Below are 22388 nucleotides of genomic sequence, written 5' to 3' on the forward strand. Positions count from 1 at the left end.
GTATATACGGTATATATGTATTCTATGTGTATGTGACGCCCGCCAGGGCCGTGGAGTACTCGGTGCAGAGTCCGGTACTCAAAGGAATGTGTCACGGCGGCGGTGACCCGGTTCGTGGCACTGGGTGCCCATGTTAAAGGAAAGGTCTTTGAAGGGGTGTGTGAAATAATAAAAGTTCGTGACGCCACCTGTGGTATTCGGTTAGGGGTGACAGACGCTGCTTAAAGGGGTCCACTGGGGTGATGTTATGGCAGCAGGGATGGTATGGCTTCCCACAGGTGAAGCCGGGTCCCCAGGGATCCCGATGTAGTAGGGACCGATGGTAGGTGGTGTAGAAAGAAACGGAGGGCACAGGGTTACAGTCTCTTTACTGTATGATGCAGGCAGCCACAGTCCAGGGTACCGGATTACAGGTGCTGGTGGTAGTCTGGCCGGCTTGGAAGCGTCTTAGGAATCCCCCTAACCAGGTGGAGTTGGAAGCCATCCTTCTAGCGCTGTGTTGTTGTAGTCCCTTGCTGCCTTAGGCTTCACACAAGGTCCTCACGTTCTCTCTGTCCCCCTTTAGTTGGACACTAATCCGTATGACAGGTAACTCGAGCCTTTTTACAGGATCTCTATCACGACTGGGGCTCTGTTACTGTGTCCTTGGTGTGTTAATGGTGGACAGTTACCTTGCAGTCCAGCCATCCGCTGGTTTCTGCCGTGGGGCATGAAGTTACCCCCACAACCTCGGTCTTCCGGCTATCGGTATATGCTCTCAGCGTGGAGGAAGTTCAGTCACAACTTCTCTCTCCAGCTCTTAACTTCGCCTCTGCCCCTTCCTCCTTTCAGTCTCTTTTCTAGTTAGTTATTCTGCTCTCTTTTTCCTTCCCAGGAGCTGCAGAATCACTCGTCTGCACGGCCCCAGCTTTCATTCCTCACTCTCCTCTCACCAACTGACTAACTCTCCCCAACTGCATAGCAACTGACTCCTCCTCCCGAACAGAGAGCAGCTCCCCTGAAGTCGGGTGTAGAGCTCCCCCTTCTGGCCTGGAGTCAGAACAGTGTTGTATGTGCTTAATACCCGTCAAAGGGATCCTTTCATGCTTCCAAGCATGACATCACTCTCCCCATGAGGAAAGCAATGCCACTGTAACAACCGGTTACCTGGGGTGTTACATGTATATATCTATTCTATGTATTCTATTCTATACTGTAGGTGGCATCGGCCGGCTTTTAATCTATGTTTTGAAGATTATTTGGTTTTAAAACTATGTGTACAGTTGTATTTTACAACGCGATTTTAACATGAGCTTTTACATAGCGAGAACTGCTGTATGTAAAACCTCATATTAAAAATCGCATTGCACACACATGTCATACAGATGTTCCATGGGAAAAAAAAAAGAAAAAAAAATTGCACGGAAATCGCATTACACTCGCATGGCACTCGTATAAAACTGGTCCGTTTTTTTTGGTCCGGAAATCGGACCGCTTTTTTTTCTCACATATGGGTATGAGCCCATAGGCTCAGATCTGGAGTAACAAGCTGGCCGAGCCGGCAACAAAGGGAGCAGGGGCTCCGGCAGTGATCGCAACCTCTACCTTCTGATGACTCTGTGTATCCCAGCATGCGCTTGCATTCTCAAAGAAAGCGTCATCAGAAAGGAAGTAGGGACAAAAAAATAAAATGCAGTTAGGCAAGGACAGGGAATTTTTAATTCAGGTATATTAAAAAAAAAAAATTGATTATGGCACTAAATAGGGAATTAGGAGGAACATTACTTTGGAATTCGGACCACCCTTTCAAGGCAAATAAATTTATAGGTACTGTATGTGGACACAGAGTTTTGCCGGAGGAAGACGCTTCAAGAGATCACAGCAAGGTGTTTTCTCTGGAGTTTTCCTCTCTATGTTTTTTGCAGCAGCTTTGCCATTTCCACATGATGCATTAATATTGAATGAAGAATGGACAAGTCACTTCTTTTAGCCTCATCATCCCAGTTAAAAGATTATAAAAAAAAAGAAACAACCTGAATATATGTACAACACTTTGTTTTACTTGCAGTGCATACGGTCATTCAGTTCAACAATTTGTAAAGTACTTTTTTCAGGAGGGTTGCTGTCATTTTGAAACCAATAACTTACTTTTCCATGGAAAGATCTGTGTGAGGGCTTGTTTTTGCATGGCAAGCTGTTTTATTGGTACAATTTTGTAGTTTCAATGACATTTTGATCTTTTATTATTGCGTTTTTGGGGGAGGTGTAGCAACCAGAACAGGATAATTTAACTTTTACTTTATTTTGTTTTTACACAACTAATTAACGTGAACCTGAAAGTGTTTGATCGCTTGTACTATATGATGTAACATTTCAGTATTGCAATACAGGAAAGATGTAGTTATCTTTGTACCGTGTTAGCCAGTAGATCAAAAAATATTACGATTTGAGAGTCCTCAGTGGTTGATACTTTTTAATGGGTAACTGAAAAGATGGTAAGAAATTGCACACTACTGTATTTTCCGGCGTATAAGACAACTTTTTAACCCCTAAAAATTGTCCCAAAAGTCGGGGGTCGTCTTATACGCCGGGTACGGCGTGTGCAGGGAGCGATCCTGGATGTTCCCAGGGTCTGAAGGAGAGGAAACTCTCCTTCAGGCCCTGGGATCCATATTCCTGTAAAAAATAAAGAATAAAAATAAAAAATATGGATATACTCACCCCTCCGAGAAGCCTGGCTGTCACCGCTGCAAGCGTCTGCCTCCTTTCCTAAGAATTGCAGAGCGTGAAAGACCTTCGATGACGTCACGGTCAGGTGACCGGTCACATGAGCGGTCACGGACCAATCACAAGACCGTGACGTCATTGAAGGTCCTTCACGCTCTGCAATTCTTAGGAACGGAGGCAGACGCTTGCAGCGGTGACAGCATGGTTCATCGGAGGGGTGAGTATAGCCATATTTTTTATTTGTATTCTTTATTTTTTACATGAATATGCATCCCAGGGCCTGAAGGAGAGTCTCCTCTCCTTCAGACCCTGGGAACCACATGCCGTATAAGATGACTGGGCGTATAAGATGAGCCCCGTCTTATACGGCGGGCATATCCCAAATTCCATATTTTATATGGAAAAGTTGGGGGTCGTCTTATACGCCCAGTCGTCTTATACACCAGAAAATACGGTAGATGTGATGCAGCTGCAACCAGAAAAAAAAAAAAGTAAAACCTGTTAATTTCTAATGATCACAGACAAGATAAAGATCACCAACTCACATCAGAACTACAACATCCCAAGTACTTTCAGCTGCATCACATCTAATATGGTGTACTTAATTATGTGTAACAAATGTCCAACAGGGCGACAGGACAAGAGTATAGAACAAGGATGAATTATCATCTCCACTAGTGATGAGCAAGTATACTCGTTGCCCGGGTTTTCCCGAGCATACTCGGGTATCCTCCGAGTATTTTGCCGTAAGTGCCGTTAAAGATCACGTTATGCGATCGCGCTAGCGCAGATGCTTCATCTGCGCTAGTGGTGACTGACCCCGAAACGCTGCAGACCGCGTCCGAGGGTCCGTCACAGAATGACGGTACATCGCTGACGCATGCCAATTATGATACGCGTTAGTGATGCGCTACATAATTGCAGTCAATGGGTGCGCTAACGCATCTGTTACATAGCGTTAGTGCCGCTGTGTAACGGATGCCGTTAGCGCATTGCCATTGACGCAATGTTAACCTGGCCTAAGAAGATGCGCTCACCAGCTGCTCTGAACACCCGATGTTACAATAGAAAAATCCTAAAAGTAGCATTTTAATAAAAAAAGAATAGAAAGTGAAATTTGCTGCAGCAATGAGCAACAAAGGTCAAATTCATTGTCCATTCACAGTATAAAGATGACATTTTTCTACTTAATCATCACATAGTTGACTCACCATAATGGTGTAAGGCTAGACAAGTTGCACCTAGGCAGGGGCCTACATTCCCTAAAATTATATTAGAGATTTCCCTAAAAGAATACCAGAAAAGTAGACAAAAAGCTATAATGGTTAGAAGAAGCTGATCCCTGTATTCAGGGGGTGGGGAACCTCAGGCCTTGGGCGGTTTACGGCCCTTGATGACCTTTTATCTGGCCCCAGGAACCATAGGTTCCCAGGGACCGCAGTGCTTGGGCCGGTTGCTGTAATAGACGGTCGCCGGCCCATTAAATTTTTCTTGCTCTGTGAGCACGCACACGTAGTGTTCACTACTGAACGCTGAGGTGCACGCAATGAAAGATTGTGTCCTGACACCAGTGCCAGGACGTACTTTGTGGGCAGACAGTGCGCAATTTGTACAGATGGTATGAATATCCAAATGGTCCTTGGCAGAAATAAAGATTCCCTACCCCTGCTGCATTCGATAGGTAAATAACTATAAAAAATTGAAAATTAATGTCTGTGTCGCCATAATCTATAAAATCTAAAATGTGCATGTGTTCTTTTGCAATGGTTAATTATTATTAATACTTAAAAATAATAATAATAATCATCTTTATTTATATAGCGCCAACATATTCCGCAGGGCTTTACAGTTTAAGGCTATGTGCACACGTTCAGGATTTTTTGCGTTTTTCGCTATAAAAACACGAAAAAAACGCTTACATATGCCTCCCAATAGTTTCTATGTATTCCGCATATCTTGTGCAAATGTTGCGGTTTTTTTTCCGCGAAAAAAACGCATCGCGGAAAAAAAGCAGCATGTTCAATAATTTTGCGGAATCGCTTATTTTCAGCTCACGTAGACTTGTATTGGAACCCTTGAAATACGCAAACATAAAAATTTTTGCAGATTTCAAGCGTTTTTTTTGCGATAAAAAACGCAGCAAACTGGAAGTGAATGTCCATCCCATAATGGCCATCCCATCATGCCATACATGCGCATCCCATAATCCAGGAAGACGAGACTCCCAGATCATTCCCATCTTCCTGTATTATGGCTGCCGACATGGAGTGGTATGATCGGATGAGCCTGGATGTGCTGCTGATAAGTGTGTGTGTTCAGACATAGGCCGATGAGACTACTACTCCCTTCGGCCTATGTCTGTTACCTCCAAGTCGTGGCAGCAGGCTCAGCTCGATGGGAGCAGTATTTCCCAACGAACTGTCCCTGCTGTTATGTACATCCCCGAATTTAGTGGCGGCCCCCTCCCCCTAATTTCATAAATAAATTTGCTAATATTTCCCCCTAAAATTGTCCCCTAAAATAATTTTCATTGGTGACCAGTGGTTACTAACTTATTTGGGCCCATAAAATTGCCCCATAATAAATTATTAAAATATTTAATTATTCCCCCCCAACAAATTATCATTGGTGGCCAGTGTGTAAAAATGAATTAATTATATTAAAATTATTCCTAAAAAATAATTTACATTAGTGGGCAGTGGTTAAATAAATAAATAAATAAATAAATTAATTAATTAATAAAAATCATTTTGCCCCATGTCATGTCCCTATTTTTTCCAAAATTAGTCCATAAAATTCATTTTCCTTGGTGGCCAGTGGTTACCTGTGGAAATAAATTGTACATACCTGTCCCCGACTATCGCCACCTAAAATAAATTAAAAAAAACAAACCCATACTCACCTACACACCCAATTCCACGAAAAAAAGTAAAAAAACAAACCACAATGTATACCTACCCTCCCCAGCATCCAATTAAACGAGTGTCCCACGATGATCTTGAGTTTAGAGCAGCCACATAACATGTGGCTGCTCTAAACCGCGGCCGCCGATACAATGAACGGGATCGTAAAGCGATCCCATTCACTGTATAATGAGTTCTCCCGAATGCAGCTCGCGCTGCTCATGTAAACTCGTTAGGTACTCACTGCGGCTGCGCAGACTCCCCGGCTGACTGGAGGTGAACTCAGTTCATCTCTGGTCAGCCGGGGAGGATGCGCAGAGATGATACATATCATTCTGCAGTTTACAGCGGGGCTGGTGCATTAGCAACGGTCCCATTGTAAACTTAAGAATGGATATTATTTTTTTTTTTTTTTTGGAACCGTGGATTTTTTTTTTTTACCCTTGGATTACCCATGAAATACATGTGGTCAAAAACTTGGTGTCATTATTAAATTAAAATATTTTAATCATAAATGTGTGTCTTTATTAACCCTTTATTAATATACTAGGGTTAATAATGGATAGGGGTCTTATTGACGCCTCTCCATTATTAACCCGGCTTGATGCCACCTTTCAATAGCAAGGTGACATTAACCCTTCATTACCCCATATCCCACAGCTACTCGGGAGTGGGAAGAGAGAGGCTAAGTGCCAGAAAAGGCGCATCTGTGAGATACGCCTTTTCTGGGGTGGCTGGGGGCAGGTGTTTTTAGCCGGGGGAGGGGGGAGGCAAATAACCATGGTCCCTCTCTATGCTATTGATATCTGCCATCACTCACTGGCTTTCCCACTCTGGCGGAGAAAATTGCGCGGGAGCCCACGCCATTTTTTTTCCGCGATTTAACCCTTTATTTTAACAGCTAGAGCCCCAAAATTTTGCACACAGACTCTACTAACATTAGTAGTGAGGAATATGCAAAAAAAGGGTTATGTCTAGGGTTAGGGTTATGGTTATGTGTAGGGTTAGGCTTATGTTTAGGGTTATGGTTAGGGTTATGTCTAGGGTTAGGGTTATGTCTAGGGTTATGTTTAAGGTTAGGGTTATGTCTAGGGTTAGGGTTATGTTTAGGGTTATGTCTAGGGTTAGGGTTATGGTTATGTTTAGGGTTATGTCTAGGGTTAGGGTTATGTGTAGGGTTAGGCTTATGTCTAGGGTTAGGGTTGTATGTAGGGTTACGGTTGTGTCTATGGTTGTGTGTTGGGTTAGGGGTGTGTTGGGGTTAGTGTATGAGTTCGAATGGGTATTTTTTCACTGCTTCTGTCCATTATGTGATGCTTTTGCGTTTCTCTATTTCACTCGTTATGTTAGGACATTTTCTTCACAATTTGTACCTTATATTATGTTGAACGCACTGTGTATGGGGTTTGTGTGTGTGTCTTTGTGCTAGTCTAGATATCGATATATTTCTAATAGTTGACAATTAATTTTAAAAAATATTGTCCCTTGTAATCCGATATATTTTAGATTGAAAAACACCCTGAGGTCTGGGACCGCGCAAGTGAAGAATACAAGGGGTCAAAGTGTGATGCCTGGCCAGACATTGTTACCGCTCTATATCCTCAGTGGCCAAATCTAACAAAGCAGGGGAAAAATGATTTGTTAGTATTATTTTATTTTTGGGAAATTTTAAGAAAAAAGGATTTTTTATGAATTTTTATTTTATATTGTTTCATTTCAGTGGACGATGTTAGGAAGAGATGGCAGTCTGTGACAGACCGATTCATGAAATCACAAAAGACTCTCAGTGGCAGCTCTCCACCAAGGAAGAGGGTGCCATATGCAGAGCAGCTACAGTTTATATTGACTAGCCAGAGTTTGAGGAGGTAGATTATATATACAGTACAATTTTTTTGTGTTTACTTCATGATTTCAAATAGTATTTTCTTAACATGGTTTTTTATTCGGTCTACAGAACTGAAGGCAACATCTACGGCCAAACACCACCGGGACATGAAGGTGACAGCCCAGAGCACAATATCGGAGAGGAGGTTGAAGATTGCAGGATGGTCACCCAAGATTCTCCGGGGAACATGTCTTCGGCTGGAACGTCAGAAGATTTGACAGAGTCCTTGGGTGTAATGGCCATTCCGGCTAATACGGGCGAAGTGTCGGAGACCAACTATGCTGCTCCTGGCTTGGGCGCTGCGTCCAGCTCTGGTGGTGGTGTTGTCGAGGCACATGGGGATGGGGGCTGCTTCTGCCCGTCCTGTGGCATTGAGAAAGGTGGCAGCCAAGAAGGTAAAAAATACTCAAATTATAGAAAAGCTAACTAGCAGAACGCTCAATCTGCTTGAAAATTCTGGCAAGCAAGATGAGCAAGACAAATTTGGGTCACTTTTGGCTGACCGCCTAAGGACACTGCCACGGGACAAGCAGCAAATATATGTGACAGCAGCCAATTGTCTGTTAACGGCTATTGATGGCACATCCACCCTACCCCCAGCACAATATATAATGATGGGTATTTTTTATATATTTAATAACCCCATTGTGCCTCCACCACCACCACCAGAAGCTGCATCGCAGCGTTTTGGGCAGGCGGCACCATACAGGCCCGACACTGTTGATGCCTACAGTTGTGGCCATCCACCAGTACCTACAACAACTGGGCATCGTACTAGTATGCCAAATTCAAGTGTCTCCTCCCAACAAGACTTATTTCCGGGTTATGGATATGACCCAGATTATCTTCAATTTTGAGTTTGGACGTTTCATCATTTTTGAGCTGAGATGGACGTTGGGACAATGTTTGTCCAAGTGTTTTAAAAAATAAATATGAAAAAGTTATTTATATTTAGTAAAAATATTTCAATTTATTAAAAAAAAAGTTTATACAGAAAAAAATAAATAAAAAAAAAATCACAGCATTTTCTGGAGTGGGTTCCTCCTGAAAAGTAAAGCGCATGAGATCTAACAAACCTCAGGCTCGCCCTGTGAACCTGACACGCGGTCCAGATTTTTACTCTGCGGCCTGTCGTTTAGGTACGCACTGTCTGCTTTAGCCCTAATAAGACATAAAATCCGCAGTGAAACCAGCATCAAAATCTGCATCTAACACATGGGGAGTTACCTGCAGTATTATTTAGTCACTGGTACCTTTGGACCCTACCCAGTATGAAACTGCAAAGGTAATGTCGGATGTTATTTTCTGCAGATTTTTGACGTTCAGTATTTGGTCAGTAAACAATCAGAGGGAAAGTATAGAAACACGTAATCACTTCTGTATTTATAACTGACTCCTGGTTTTGCCTACACATACTGAGGTAAAATGCTGACCAAATACTGAACGTATGAACGTGGCCTTACTCCCGTCCTTCTGCATAAGTGGGTTGTGTGAAACTCAACAATCTGGCGAACCCTGAAAAGTTAAGTGCACTTACATGTTCATTTTTATTTCCTAATAACATGCAAACTATCGGCTTTGTAATTTATCGTATTGGATTAATCTGCTTCTGTATCCTCCTGGACTGATCTTCAATTCAGTTTGTAATATTTACTAAAAATATATTTCAGTTTATTAAAAACGTTTTTTTGGAACAAGTCTGTGATTATTTATTATTAAAAACATGGAGTATTTGCATAATTACATTATGTGAAGAGTGGGTAATGGAATCTGATTAAGTGACAGTGAAAATAAAATTCATGGAGACAAAATTTTCAAAAATCAAAATTTTTATTAATTAACAATTATTTGGTTTGATATAGATGAATTAAAACGGGCCTTGGTAGATAGGGATTAGGAGTCATATGTTCTCTGGTGTTATCATCTCTGCCGTACAAGCTGGGGCCTTGATTGTGTTTAGGCATCCGATCTTCTCTGCAGTTCAGGCTGCTCAACAGCGGCACAGGAGTATTGCCAGTGCACGGCACCTTCAGGAAGTAGTCAGCGAAGGGTTCTCTCACACGCACACCCGAGCTACATTGCCTTCCTTGACCCAAGTTGTCCACTGCAATTAATTCAGACACCTGTGGCTCCTCAACTACCTCTGTGCTGTATTCCCGAGCATAGTTGTGGAGCACACAGCATGCCTTTATCACAGTGTCAACAGTCTCCAGATCTAACTGGATGGCAGTGTGAAAGATCCTCCACCGACTACACATGATCCCGAAGGTACATTCCACATATCTTCGTGCACGGCTCAGCCTATAATTAAAAATCCTCCGCCGGTCATCCAGTGCCCTTCGTGGGTATGGGCAGGTTGGGCTTTAAGGGAAATGCCTCATCCGATACCATCACAAAGGGCACTGGATGTGTGGAACCCGGCAAAGGTCTTGGGGCTGGGAGCGTTCCGCCATCTCGAAGAATTTGAAGTCCAATCTGTGATGATTGCAGCACCCGAGAGTCCCCAGAACTGCCATAAGCACCAATGTCGATGGCAACAAACTTGTAATGGGCATCAGCCACCGCCATCAGGACAACAGAAAAATACTTCTTATAATTAAAGAAGTGTGATCCTGATCGTAGTGGCTTCAGCACTCTCACATGTTTGCCATCGACAGCACCTACGCAGTTGGGGAAATTGGCCACAGTTTGAAAGCCTGCTGCAACCTGCAGCCAAGTCTCCTCGGTTGGGCAAGGCATCACAGTGGGCTGCAACTTCTGCCAGATGACGGTACATGTGCACCTCACAATTTGAGAGATGGTGGATTTGCCAACCTTAAATTGGAGGTGCAGGGATGTGTAGCTCTCTCCTGTGGCTAAAAACCTGAAAAAAAAAAAAAAATTAGAATATCTAATAGCTTTGTTTTAGGGGAAAAAATCATCTAAATCTAAGCACAAGCAATGTGCGTTATGCATGACCCCAATGCCTGACAGTTATACTAAAAGGCTTTGTCAGGTGTGAATCTGTCAGACCTTAGAAGAGGAGGCTCCCCTTCGTTCGTCAGACCTTAGAGAGGTCATCAGGGAAGAAATAAACTATTCCCTTAGAACCAGCCGCCATGGGAGGTTAAGCAGGGACATATCTCCAGGATCTAGTCCGTCCCTGCAAGAAGGTGAATGTTCCCGCTCCTTGTCACCATCCTCCTCAGAGGAAGAAGGAAGGCCATGTTTTTCGGTTGATAACATGGATATATTGGTTAGAGGAGTCCGAGCAACCATGGGGGTTACTGACAGCAGGGAACCGAAATCTGCACAAGACTTAATGTTTGCGGGCTTGTGCCAGAGGAGTCGTAAGTCATTCCCGGTCGTAGATACAGTGAAGACCCTTATAAAACGGGAATGGGATAAACAAGATAAAGGTTTCCTACCGTCGTCAGCAAAAAGAAGGTATCCCTTTGACGATGATGATCTGTCGGTATGGATGAAGGCCCCAAAAGTGGATGCAGCGGTGGCCTCTTCATCTAAAGCCGGAGCCTTACCTCTTGAGGATGTCGGCCTTCTGAAAGATCCGTCGGATAGGAAAGCGGACATGTTTTTGAAGAAGGTGTGGGAGTCGTCTGCTGGTGCTTTCAAACCGGCAATCTCCAGTACTTGTACGGCTAGATCTGTCATGGTTTGGATAACTGTTATGACCCCAATGGCGAGGGTCTCAGAGGAACAAGTAAGTCTGCGAAGTACAAAAATCCAGCTCATAGGGCAGTGGTAACTGGGTTGACCATATATCTACTCCTAACGCCAACACTAGAAGTAGCCGGGGAACATGCCTACGTTGGTCGCTAGATGTCTCGCGCCAGCCGGAGGACTAACTACCCCTAGAAGAGGAAAACAAAGACCTCTCTTGCCTCCAGAGAATAGACCCCAAAAGTTGGATACAAGCCCCCCACAAATAATAACGGTGAGGTAAGAGGAAATGACAAACACAGAGATGAACTAGGTTTAGCAAAGAGAGGCCCACTTACTAATAGCAGAATGTAGTAAGATAACTTATATGGTCAACAAAAACCCTATCAAAAATCCACACTGGAAATTCAAGAACCCCCGAACCGTCTAACGGCCCGGGGGGAGAACTCCAGCCTCCCTAGAGCTTCCAGCAAGGTTAGGATACAGATAATGTACAAGCTGGACAAAAATGCAAACAAAAACAAATAGCAAAAAGCAAGAAAGCAGACTTAGCTTAATCTAGCAGGAACCAGGATCAGTAGACAAGACCACAACAGATTAGCTCTGATTACAACGTTGCCAGGCATTGAACTGAAGGTCCAGGGAGCTTATATAGCAACACCCCTGAACTAACGGCCCAGGTGAGCATACAAGGGATGACTGACATACCCAGAGTCAAATCACTAGTAACCACTAGAGGGAGCCAAAAAGCAAATTCACAACAGATAACCCAGCTGGAGGAACAGCTGAAATCCAAAGTGCCCAGATACAAAATACTAAACTCCCTATCGCAAATACGGGAAGGAGTGGCGTATTTAGCGGACGCATCTGAGGATTCGCTGAAGTTAGCAGCCAGATCAGCAGGTCTTTCAAATGCCGCTCGACGAGCCCTATGGCTTAAGACCTGGAAGGGAGATGCCCAGGCGAGAGCAAAACTGTGTACGATTCCATGTAGGGGTGAGTACCTGTTTGGCCCGGTATTGGATGACATTCTAGCTAAGGCTGAAGATAGGAAAAGGGGCTTTCCTAAAGTATTTAATCCTACCTTTAGGAATACCTTCAGGAGGCGCTTCCAATACCGAAGACCTTATCAGAACCGAGACTGGGAATCAACAGACCCGAAGAAAAAAGGTTCGGACTCTAATGCCCCATCAAGAAGAAGAAGAAATTACCGTTAATAGTGACCTCCCAGTAGGGGGCAGGCTAAAACACTACTATGCTCAGTGGGCCAAAATATCATCGAGTAACTGGGTTTTGGGCATAATTAAATCGGGGTTAAAATTAGAGTTTCGGGAAAAACCTTCAAATTTTTATATCTTAACTACCCCTGATTCCTTAGACCAACAAAAGGCCCTTGAAAAGGAAGTTCAGATGTTAAGACAGAAGAAAGTTATACTAGAGGTTCCAAAACAACAACAGGGGAAGGGGTTCTATTCCCCTTTATTTTTAATTCCCAAACCGGATGGTTCCTTTCGAACCATCATAAATTTACGGAAATTGAACAAGCATCTACAATATCATGCTTTTAAAATGGAATCTATTAAAACAGCGACTAAACTTCTCTTTCCCAGATGTTATATGACAGTCCTGGATTTAAAGGATGCGTATTATCATCTACCCATTCATCAGGAGCATCAACAATTCCTCAGAATGGCGGTGCGTTTAAACGACCAGGTCAGACATTTTCAGTTTACTGCAATGCCATTTGGTCTATGTATGGCACCGAGAGTGTTCACTAAGGTCATTTCGGAAGTAATGGCCTATGTCAGAGAACACGATACGTTTAGTTGTACCCTACTTGGATGACTTCCTAGTAGTGGGGAATTCGTTTTCTCAGTGTAAGAATCGCCTAAATCATGTAATATCTTCCTTACAGGACTTAGGTTGGCTAGTCAACTTGGAAAAATCAAAGTTGGTTCCATCATCGACTCAGACTTTCCTAGGTATTCTGCTAAATTCGGAAGAGCAACTATGTTTCCTTCCGGAAGAGAAAAAGCAGAAGATTGTGCACAAAGTCAGTACTGTAACAAAAAGGCCAGATCTGACTTTGAGAGACGCTATGTCCCTTCTGGGATCCTTGACATCGTGCATACCGGCCGTCCAGTGGGCTCAGTTCCACACTCGAGTGTTGCAGGCCCAGGTCTTGGTTGCAGAGAAGAGTCTTCAAGGACAATTAGGCAAAAGACTCAGGCTATCCACTGCCACTCTAGACAGTCTGAGATGGTGGCTAGACATGGAACATTTAGGGAAAGGAGTAAGCTGGAATATAATACCAGACAACACGGTCACAACCGATGCCAGCCCGATAGGATGGGGAGCTCACATAGGAGATATTTGGGCTCAGGGGCAATGGTCTCTCTTAGAGGCTCAAGAGTCCTCGAATTGGAAAGAGCTTACGGCAGTCAAAAAGGCCCTACTCAGGTTGCTACCATCTCTGCTGGATTCACATGTAAGAGTCCAGTCAGACAACACAACAGTAGTGGCGTATCTCAACCGTCAAGGGGGTACAAGATCAAAATCCCTAATGAACACCGCCTCAGACATTCTCAACATAGCCGAAGCTCATTTTCGTTCTCTATCGGCTGTTCACATTCGGGGAGAGCTCAACACAGAAGCAGATTACCTCAGCCGTCACTCTCTAAGTCAAGGAGAATGGGTTCTAAATCGGCGGGTGTTCAAACAGATAGTAGATCTTTGGGGGTTGCCCGTCATAGACCTATTTGCAACGAGAGAGAACAGACAGACCAGGAAATTTGCTTCGCTTCAGTTGGCAGACAAACCCTGTGTGATAGACTCCCTTCAGATGCACTGGGATTTCCCTCTAGGGTATGCATTTCCCCCAATGTGTCTGATCCCTATAGTCCTCAGAAAGATCAGGGAGGAGAGGGCGAGAGTGATCTTGATTGCCCCCTTTTGGCCCAGGAGGGCATGGTTCTCGTTACTCAAAACAATGTCTGTGACCGATCCCTGGGTATTGCCAGTCACTCCGGAGCTTCTTTCTCAGGGTCCATTCCATTACCCCAATGTGGAATCCCTACATCTGACGGCGTGGAATTTGAGAGGGAGTTATTAAGGAGAAGAGGGTTTTCAGAGGCTCTCATTTCTACTCTGTTAAACAGCCGGAAAGAAGTTACTACTAAGATCTATGCTAAGACTTGGAAAAAGTTCCTTGCCTTCTACCAACATCCCTTTTCAGGCAAGGTTCCAATTCTGGCTATTCTGGAATTCTTACAGAAAGGCCGAGAATTGGGCTTGGCAGTAAATACCCTTAGAGTCCAAATTTCAGCTCTGGGGGCATTATATAGCAGTGATGTGGCAGGGAACAGATGGGTATCCAGATTTATTAAGGCCACTGAACGTTCTAATCCAGTGTATGTGCCCAGTCTGCCACCATGGGATTTAAGTTTAGTTTTGGATGCCATAACTGAACCCCCCTTTGAGCCAATTGATTCAGTCTCCATTAAATATTTAACTTTAAAAACCGCCCTCCTAGTTGCCCTAACTTCTGCTAGGAGAGTGAGTGATTTGCAGGCTTTATCGGTAGATCCCCCTTATTTAATGGTCTTTCAGGATAGGATCGTGTTAAAACCAGATCCAGCATATCTACCAAAAGTAGCTTCCAAGTTTCATAGAAGCCAGGAAATAGTTTTACCATCATTTTGTGACAATCCAGTTTCAGCTGAAGAGCAGAAATGCCATATGCTAGACGTTAGAAGAACGCTGTTAGAATACCTCCACAAAACAGAGCCAGGGAGGCAGAGTAGGGCTTTGTTTGTTTCCTTTCAGAACCCGAGAAAGAGGGCGAGTGTAACGAAAGTGTCTATCGCCAGATGGATAAGAGATGCCATATATCTTGCTTATATTGCCAAAGGCCAAACACCACCAGATGGCATCAGAGCCCACTCTACTCGAGCCATGGCCTCATCCTGGGCGGAAAGAGCAGACGTCTCCATAGACGTAATATGTAAGGCGGCAACGTGGTCATCTCCTTCCACCTTTTATAGACATTACCGTCTTGACCTGTCAGAGGCCAATTTAACTTTTGGCCGTTCAGTACTTAGTACTGTAGTCCCTCCCAGGTGATTGATCTTTGAAAATCTCTCGTAGGGGTGCTGTCGTGGCGATAGGAAAACCGGTTTTTACGTACCGGTAATAGGATTTTACAGAGCCACGACAGCACCCGCACATTCCCCCCCGTAGTTAATCACTGGTTTCCTGCACTCTATTGGAAGGTGTGCGGTTAGTTATCACTCTTTTAGAGGTGATGGTATTTAGTAATGTTTAAGTATATATGGTTATGTACTAACTCAATGGGCGGTGTCCCTTATACTCTGAAACACAAACTGGAGTGGTGAGGGTGACCGCCCCTTTAAATCCTGTAGGTTCCTGTCCGGAAGGTGAGCGGATCCCCTCTCTCGTAGGGGTGCTGTCGTGGCTCCGTAAAATCCTATTACCGGTACGTAAAAACCGGTATCTAATAAAATTAAAATTATGTATGGCAAGATAAAAAATACGAAACATGGGCACTATATCTGTCAGCATTATGGCGCAGTGTGGCAGCATTACGCAGTGTGGCAGCATTATGGGGGCACTGGCAGCATTATGGCACAGTGTGCCAGCATTATGGGGGCACTGGCAGCATTACGCAGTGTGGAAGCATTATGGGGACACTGGCAGCATTATGGCACAGTGTGCCAGCATTATGGGGGCACTGGCAGCATTACGCAGTGTGGAAGCATTATGGGGGCACTGGCAGCATTACGCAGTGTGCCAGCATTATGGGGGCACTGGCAGCATTACGCAGTATGGCAGCATTATGGGGGCACTGGCAGAATTAATTATGGGGGCAATGTGTCTGGGAGTTATGTGTAAAAAATAAAAAAAAATTGGCCTTACCGCAAGGTGATGAGCAGCCTTTCCTCTGCAGAGATTGCTCTTCGCATGACCATATCTTCATAACTGAGGTGTGTACCAAGAATAATCAGAAGGCGATCAAATGCCTCAATGGTAAGAAGGCAAAACTGAGTACATTTATCTGGATAACTGAAGAAAAAAAAAAAATATTTTAAACACACACATAATGTAACACTACGTTGTATAACAGCAATAAAAAAAATAAAAGGAACACAGATGACAATATACCTTTTCTCCTTATATCTTACCTCCTTAAATCCCGGTAAAGGACATGGAAGTGTCCCTTTTCCTCCCGCTCCTGAATAATGGGATGAACCCACATCCGTTTCGGTCGTCTTCTATTCCTTCTCCTCTGAGATTGCTCCTGTGGGAGAATATAGTCTTTATTATTACATGGTACTGTACAACACATGGAAAACTGCTGCAAATCCGCAGCGTCAGAAACGCTGCATATCCGCAGCCTAATACGCAAAGTGTGCACATCTAATGACATTATCTTACCTGCTCGCTGGCGTGCTGCAGCAAAAGCAGTGCCGTAAGCAACAATAGCTGGTTCTGTTGTGGGGTAAGACGCCACTGAGGCTGAAGGTGCAGCATGTTGAATCCAACAAGAAAGCAAAATGGAGAAGAGGGGTTGGACCAGGAAATGACCTCATGGGAGCCTTTTTTTTTAACCCCTTAGTAACAGAGCCAATTTGGTACTTAATGACTGAGCCAATTTTTACAATTCTGACCACTGTCACTTTATGAGGTTATAACTCTGGAACGCTTTAACGGATCCCGCTGATTCTGAGATTGTTTTTTTTGTGACATATTGTACTTCATGTTAGTGGTAACATTTCTTCGATATTACTTGCGATTATTTATGTAAAAAATGGAAATATGGCGAAATTTTTTTTAAATTTTACAATTTTAAAACTTTGTATTTTTATGCCCTTAAATCAGAGAGATATGTCACACAAAATAGTTAATAAATAACATTTCCCACATGTCCACTTTACATCAGCACAATTTTGGAAACATTTTTTTTTTTTGTTAGGGCGTTATAAGGGTTAAAAGTTGACCAGCAATTTCTCATTTTTACAGCACCATTTTTTTTAGACCCCTCAAAATGACTTCAAATGTGATGTGGTCTATATGATAGAAAATAACCAAGTATGACACCATTCTAAAAACTGCACCCCTCAAGGTGCTCAAAACCACATTCAAGAAGTTTATTAACCCTTTACGTGCTTCACAGAAACAAACAATGTGGAAGGAAAAAATGAACATTTAACTTTTTTTTTGCAAACATTTCAATTCAGAACCATTTTTTTATTTTCACAAGTGTAACAACAGAAATTTACCGTAACCATAAATTTTGTTGTGCAATTTCTTCTGCATACGCCGATACCCCATATGTGGGGGTAAACCACTGTTTGGGCGCACCGCAGAGCTGGGAAGAGAAGGAGCGCCATTTGACTTGCAATGCACAATTGGCTGGAATTGAGATCGGATGCCATGTCATGTTTAGAGAGCCCCTGATGTGCCTAAACAGTGGAAATGCTCCACAAGTGACACCATTTTGGAAACTAGACCCCTTAAGGAACTTATCTAGATGTGTGGTGAGCACTTTGAGCCCCCAAGTGCTTCACAGAAGTTTATAAAGTAGAGCCGTGAAAATAAAAAATCACATTTGTTTACACAAAAATGATCTTTTCGCCCACAAATTCTTATTTTCACAAGGGTAACAGGAGAAATTAGACCACAAAAGTTGTTGTGCAATGTCTCCTGAGTACGTTGATACCCCATATGTGGGGGTAAACCACTGTTTGGGCGCACTGCAGAGCTTGGAAAAGAAGGAGTGCCGTTTTACTTTTTCAATGTAGAATTGGCTGGAATTGAGATCGGACACCATGTCGCGTTTGAAGAGCCCCTGATGTGCCTAAACAGTGGAAACCCCCCACAAATGACACCATTTTGGAAACTAGACCCCTTAAGGAACTTATCTAGATGTATGGTGAACACTTTAGACCCCCAGGTGCTTCACGGAAGTTTATAACGTAGAGCCGTGAAAATAAAAAAAATCACATTTTTTCCACAAAAATGATCTTTTTGCCCCAAAATTTTTATTTTGACAAGGGTAACAGGAGAAATTAGACAACAAAAGTTGTTGTGCAATTTCTCCTGAGTACGTTGATACCCCATATGTGGGGGTAAACCACTGTTTTGTAGAATTGGCAGGAATTGAGATCGGACACCATGTCGCGTTTGGAGAGCCCCTGATGTGCCTAAACAGTAAAAAAAAAAAACACAAGTGACCCCATTTTGGAAACTAGACCCCCCAAAGAACTTATCTAGATGTGTTGTGAGAACTTTGAATGCCCAAGTGCTTCACAGAAGTTTATAATGCAGTCGTGAAAATTAAAAAAAAAAAAAACTTCTACAAAAAATATTTTTTTAGCCCCCAAATTTTTATTTTCACAAGGGTAACAAGAGAAATTGGACCCCAAAAGTTGTTGTCCAATTTGTCCTGAGTACACTAATACCCCATGTGTGGGGGACCACTGTTTGGGCGCATGGCTGAGCTCAGAAGGGAAGGAGTGCCGTTTGGAATGCAGACTTTGATAGAATGGTCTGCGGGCGTTATGTTGCGTTTGCAGAGCCCCCGATGTACCTAAACAGTAGAACCCCCCAACAAGTGACCCCATTTTGGAAACTAGACCCCCCAAGGAACTTATCTAGATGTGTGGTGAGAACTTTGAATGCCCAAGTGCTTTACAGAAGTTTATAATGCAGAGTCGTGAAAATAAAAAATATTTTTTTTCCACAAAAAATATTTTTTTGTCCCCAAGTTTTTATTTTCACAAGGGTAACAGGAGAAATTGGACCCCAAAAGTTGTCCAATTGATCCTGAGTACGCTGATGCCCCATATGTGGGGGTAAACCACTGTTTGGGCGCACAGCAGAGCTCAGAAGGGAGGGAGCACCATTTGACTTTTTGAGCGCTTAATTGGCTGTGGCGTTTAGAGACCCCCTGATGTACCTAAACAGTGGAAACCCCCCAATCCTAACTCCAACCCTAACCCCAACACACCCCTAACCCTAATCCCAACCCAACCCATAATCCTAATCACAACCCTAACCCCCAAAACACCCCTAACCCTAATCCCAAAGCTAACCATAACCCTAATCAAAACCCTAAACCCAACACACCCCTAATCCTAATCTCAACCCTAACCTCAAAACCTAACCCTAATCCCAATACACCCCTAACCCTAATCCCAACCCTAACCTTAACCCTAATCCCAAACTAAACCCTAATGCCAAACCTAATCCCATCTCTAACCCTAACTTTAGCCCAAACCCTAACTTTAGCCCTAAACCTAGCCCCAACCCTAACCCTAATCCTACCTCTAACCCTAACCCAAGCCCTAACCCTAGCCGTAACCCTAAGGCTATGTGCACACGTTGCGGATTTTGCTGTGGATCCGCAGAGTTTCTGCAGCTGCGGGTCCGCAGCAGTTTCCCATGAGTTTACAGTACAATGTAAACCTATGGGAAACATAAAAAGCTGTGACCATGCTGCAGAAAAATCCATGCGGAAACGCAGCGGTTTACATTCCGCAGCATGTCACTTCTTTCTGCGGATTCCGCAGCGGTTTTACACCTGCTCCATAATAGAAAAACACAGGTGTAAAACCGCAGGGGAATACGCACAAAAACCGCGGTACATCCGCGATAAATCCGCAGGAAAAACGCAGCGTTATGGCTTTGCGGATTTATCAAATCCGCTGCGGAAAAATCCGCAGAGAACGATTTTACGTGTGCACATATCCTAACCCTACCCCTAACCCTACCCCTAATTGGAAAATAGAAATACATACTTTTTTTTATTTTATTATTTTTTCCTAACACTGTGTTCCAAATTATTATGCAAATTGGATTTAAGTGTCATAGAGATTTAATTGTTTTGTTTTTCAAATAAACTCATGGACGGTATTGTGTCTCAGGGCTCAATGGATCACTGAAATCAATCTTAAAAACATGTGATAATTGGTTTTCCAAGTGATTCTAATTAAAGGAAAACTACTTAAAAATAATGTTCCACATTATTAAGCAGGTCACAGTTTTCAAGTAACATGGGAAAGAAAAAGGATCTCTCTGCTGCTGAAAAGCATCAAATAGTGCAATGCCTTGGTGAAGGGATTAAAACATTAGAAATTTCCCAAAAACGTAAGCGTGATCATCGTACTTTTAAGAGATTTGTGGCTGTATCTGAGCACAAATGTGTTTGTGCTGATAAAGGCATAATGAGGAAGATTTCTGCCAGGCAAGTTCATTGGATTAAGAGAGCAGCTGCTAAAAAGCCATTACAAAGCAGCAAACAGATATTTGAAGCTGCTGGTGCCTCTGCAGTCCCTCGAACCTCAAGGTGTAGGCTCCTTTAAAGGCATGCTGTGGTGCATAAACCTTCTATTCGGCCACCCTTAAACAGTGTTCACAAGCAGAAATGGTTGTATTGGGCCCACACATACATGAAGACTAATTTCCAAACAGTCTTGTTTACTGACAAGTGTTGAGCAACCCTGGATGGTCCAAATGAATGGAGTAGTGGATGGCTGGTGGATGGCCACCATGTCCCAACAAGGCTTCAAGGTCAGCAAGGAGGTGGAGGAGTCATGTTTTGGGCCGGAATCATGGAGAAACAGCTGGTAGGGCCCTTTAAGGTTCCTGAAGGTGTGAAAATGACCTCTGCAAAGTATGTAGAGTTTCTGACTGACAACTTTCCTCCATGGTATAAAAAGCAGAAATGTGCCTTCAGGAGCAAAATCATCTTCATGCATGACAATGCACCATCTCATGCTGCAAAGAATACCTCTGAGTCATTGGCTGCTATGGGCATAAAAGGAGATAAACTCATGGTGTGGCCACCATCTTTTCCCCTGACCTCAACCCTATAGAGAACCTTTGGAGTATCATAAAGCAAAAGATCTATGAGGGTGGGAGGCAGTTTACATCAAAACAGCAGCTCTGGGAGGCTATTCTGACTTCATGCAAAGAAATACAAGCAAAAACTCTCCAAAAACGCACAAGTTCAATGGATGCAAGAATTGTGAAAGTAATATCAAAGAAGGGTTCCTATGCTAACATGTAACTTGGCCTGTTAGGATGTTTTGGCGTTAAATAGCTGTTTTGTTCAGTTAATGTGACCTCCTAATGCTGCAAATTCCACAAATGAGCATTTTCAGTTCTTTAAAACATATCAAATGTTTAGAAATTCTACTGTGCCTAATAATTTGGAACAGTGCATTTTGAGTTTTTATTCATTTTGGAGATTATACTGTTATGATTGGGAGGTTTCTTCAATAAAATTTGATGTATACTCTAACGGGTGATGACTTTTATTAGACTGACTGTCATTTGCACCGACCATTTAGGAAAATCCGATAAAAATGTAATTTGCATAATAATTTGGAACATAGTGTACTAAGAGGGTGATAAAGGGGGGGGGGGTTATTTACAATTTTTTTTTATTTTGATCACTGTGATAGGATATCACAGTGACCAAAATAAAACAAGAGGAAGAATTTTCCTCTGCCGGCCGGCAGATCATGGCGGGCGTACTGCGCATGCGCCCGCCATTTTCTTACTGGAGCAAGAAGCCGGCGGCCAGCAGAAGAAGTAGGAGGACCCAGGGACACCGGTAAGTATAACAGGGTCTCCGATCCCCCTATTTCTCTGTCCTCTGATGTGCGATCACATCAGAGGACAGAGAATGACAACCCTTTTTTTTTTTTGCGGTCGCCGGTAAACAGTTAATTACCGGTGATCGCAAAACAGGGGTCGGTAAAAAACGACCCCGATAATGTTCTTTGGGGTCTCGGCTACCCCCGGCAGCCGAGACCCCAAAGATCTTCCGGGTGCCGGGCCGCGGGCGCACTTCGCATGCGCCCGCCATTTTTTTCCCAGAAAAAGATGACGGCGCCCATCGGGAGCCACGAATAGCACCGGGGGAGATAGGTAAGTATCGGGGGCGATCTGGGACCCCATTTCTCTGTCCTCCGATGTGCGATCACATCGGAGGACAGAGAAATTAAATGGCAAATCACATTTTTTTTTGTTGTTGTTGCGACCACCGGTAAACGGTTAATTACCGGCGATCGCAACTCAGGGGTCGGTAAAAAACCCCCGAATCATGTTCTCTGGGGTCTCGGCTACCCCCGGCAACCGAGACCCCAGAGAAAATCCAACTCTGGGGTGCGCTATTCACTTTTTCCACAGCGCCGTTAACGGCGCTG

At 43.5% G+C, this 22388-nt stretch overlaps 2 protein-coding genes across 5 annotated transcripts in view; one reads left to right on the plus strand and one right to left on the minus strand.

Annotated features, from left to right (window-relative positions):
* LOC143788530 (uncharacterized) overlaps nt 1-9104 on the plus strand; it is a 28706-nt gene extending 19602 nt beyond the window's left edge. The window contains exons 2-4 of one of the 2 annotated variants that reach the window (XM_077278245.1): nt 7116-7249; nt 7330-7474; nt 7564-9104. In XM_077278245.1, the coding sequence (XP_077134360.1) occupies nt 7243-7249; nt 7330-7474; nt 7564-7924 (513 nt within the window). In that variant the 5' untranslated portion in view covers nt 7116-7242 and the 3' untranslated portion in view covers nt 7925-9104. The remainder of the gene's footprint in view (nt 1-7115; nt 7250-7329; nt 7475-7563) is intronic. The other variant, XR_013218659.1, reaches the window with a different exon arrangement.
* The window catches only part of TCF20 (transcription factor 20), a 477459-nt gene that overhangs the window by 161998 nt on the left and 293073 nt on the right, over nt 1-22388 (minus strand). For 2 of the 3 annotated variants that reach the window (XM_077278242.1, XM_077278241.1), the window contains 2 exons: nt 16356-16471; nt 16090-16236 (listed from right to left, as the gene is read on the minus strand). The exons of the other annotated variant lie outside the window; for it this stretch is intronic. In XM_077278242.1, the coding sequence (XP_077134357.1) occupies nt 16090-16236; nt 16356-16471 (263 nt within the window). The remainder of the gene's footprint in view (nt 1-16089; nt 16237-16355; nt 16472-22388) is intronic. 3 annotated transcript variants of the gene reach the window in all.

This window comes from Ranitomeya variabilis, chromosome 8 (assembly GCF_051348905.1).
Source record: "Ranitomeya variabilis isolate aRanVar5 chromosome 8, aRanVar5.hap1, whole genome shotgun sequence".
NCBI classification, from domain to species: Eukaryota; Metazoa; Chordata; class Amphibia; order Anura; family Dendrobatidae; genus Ranitomeya; species Ranitomeya variabilis.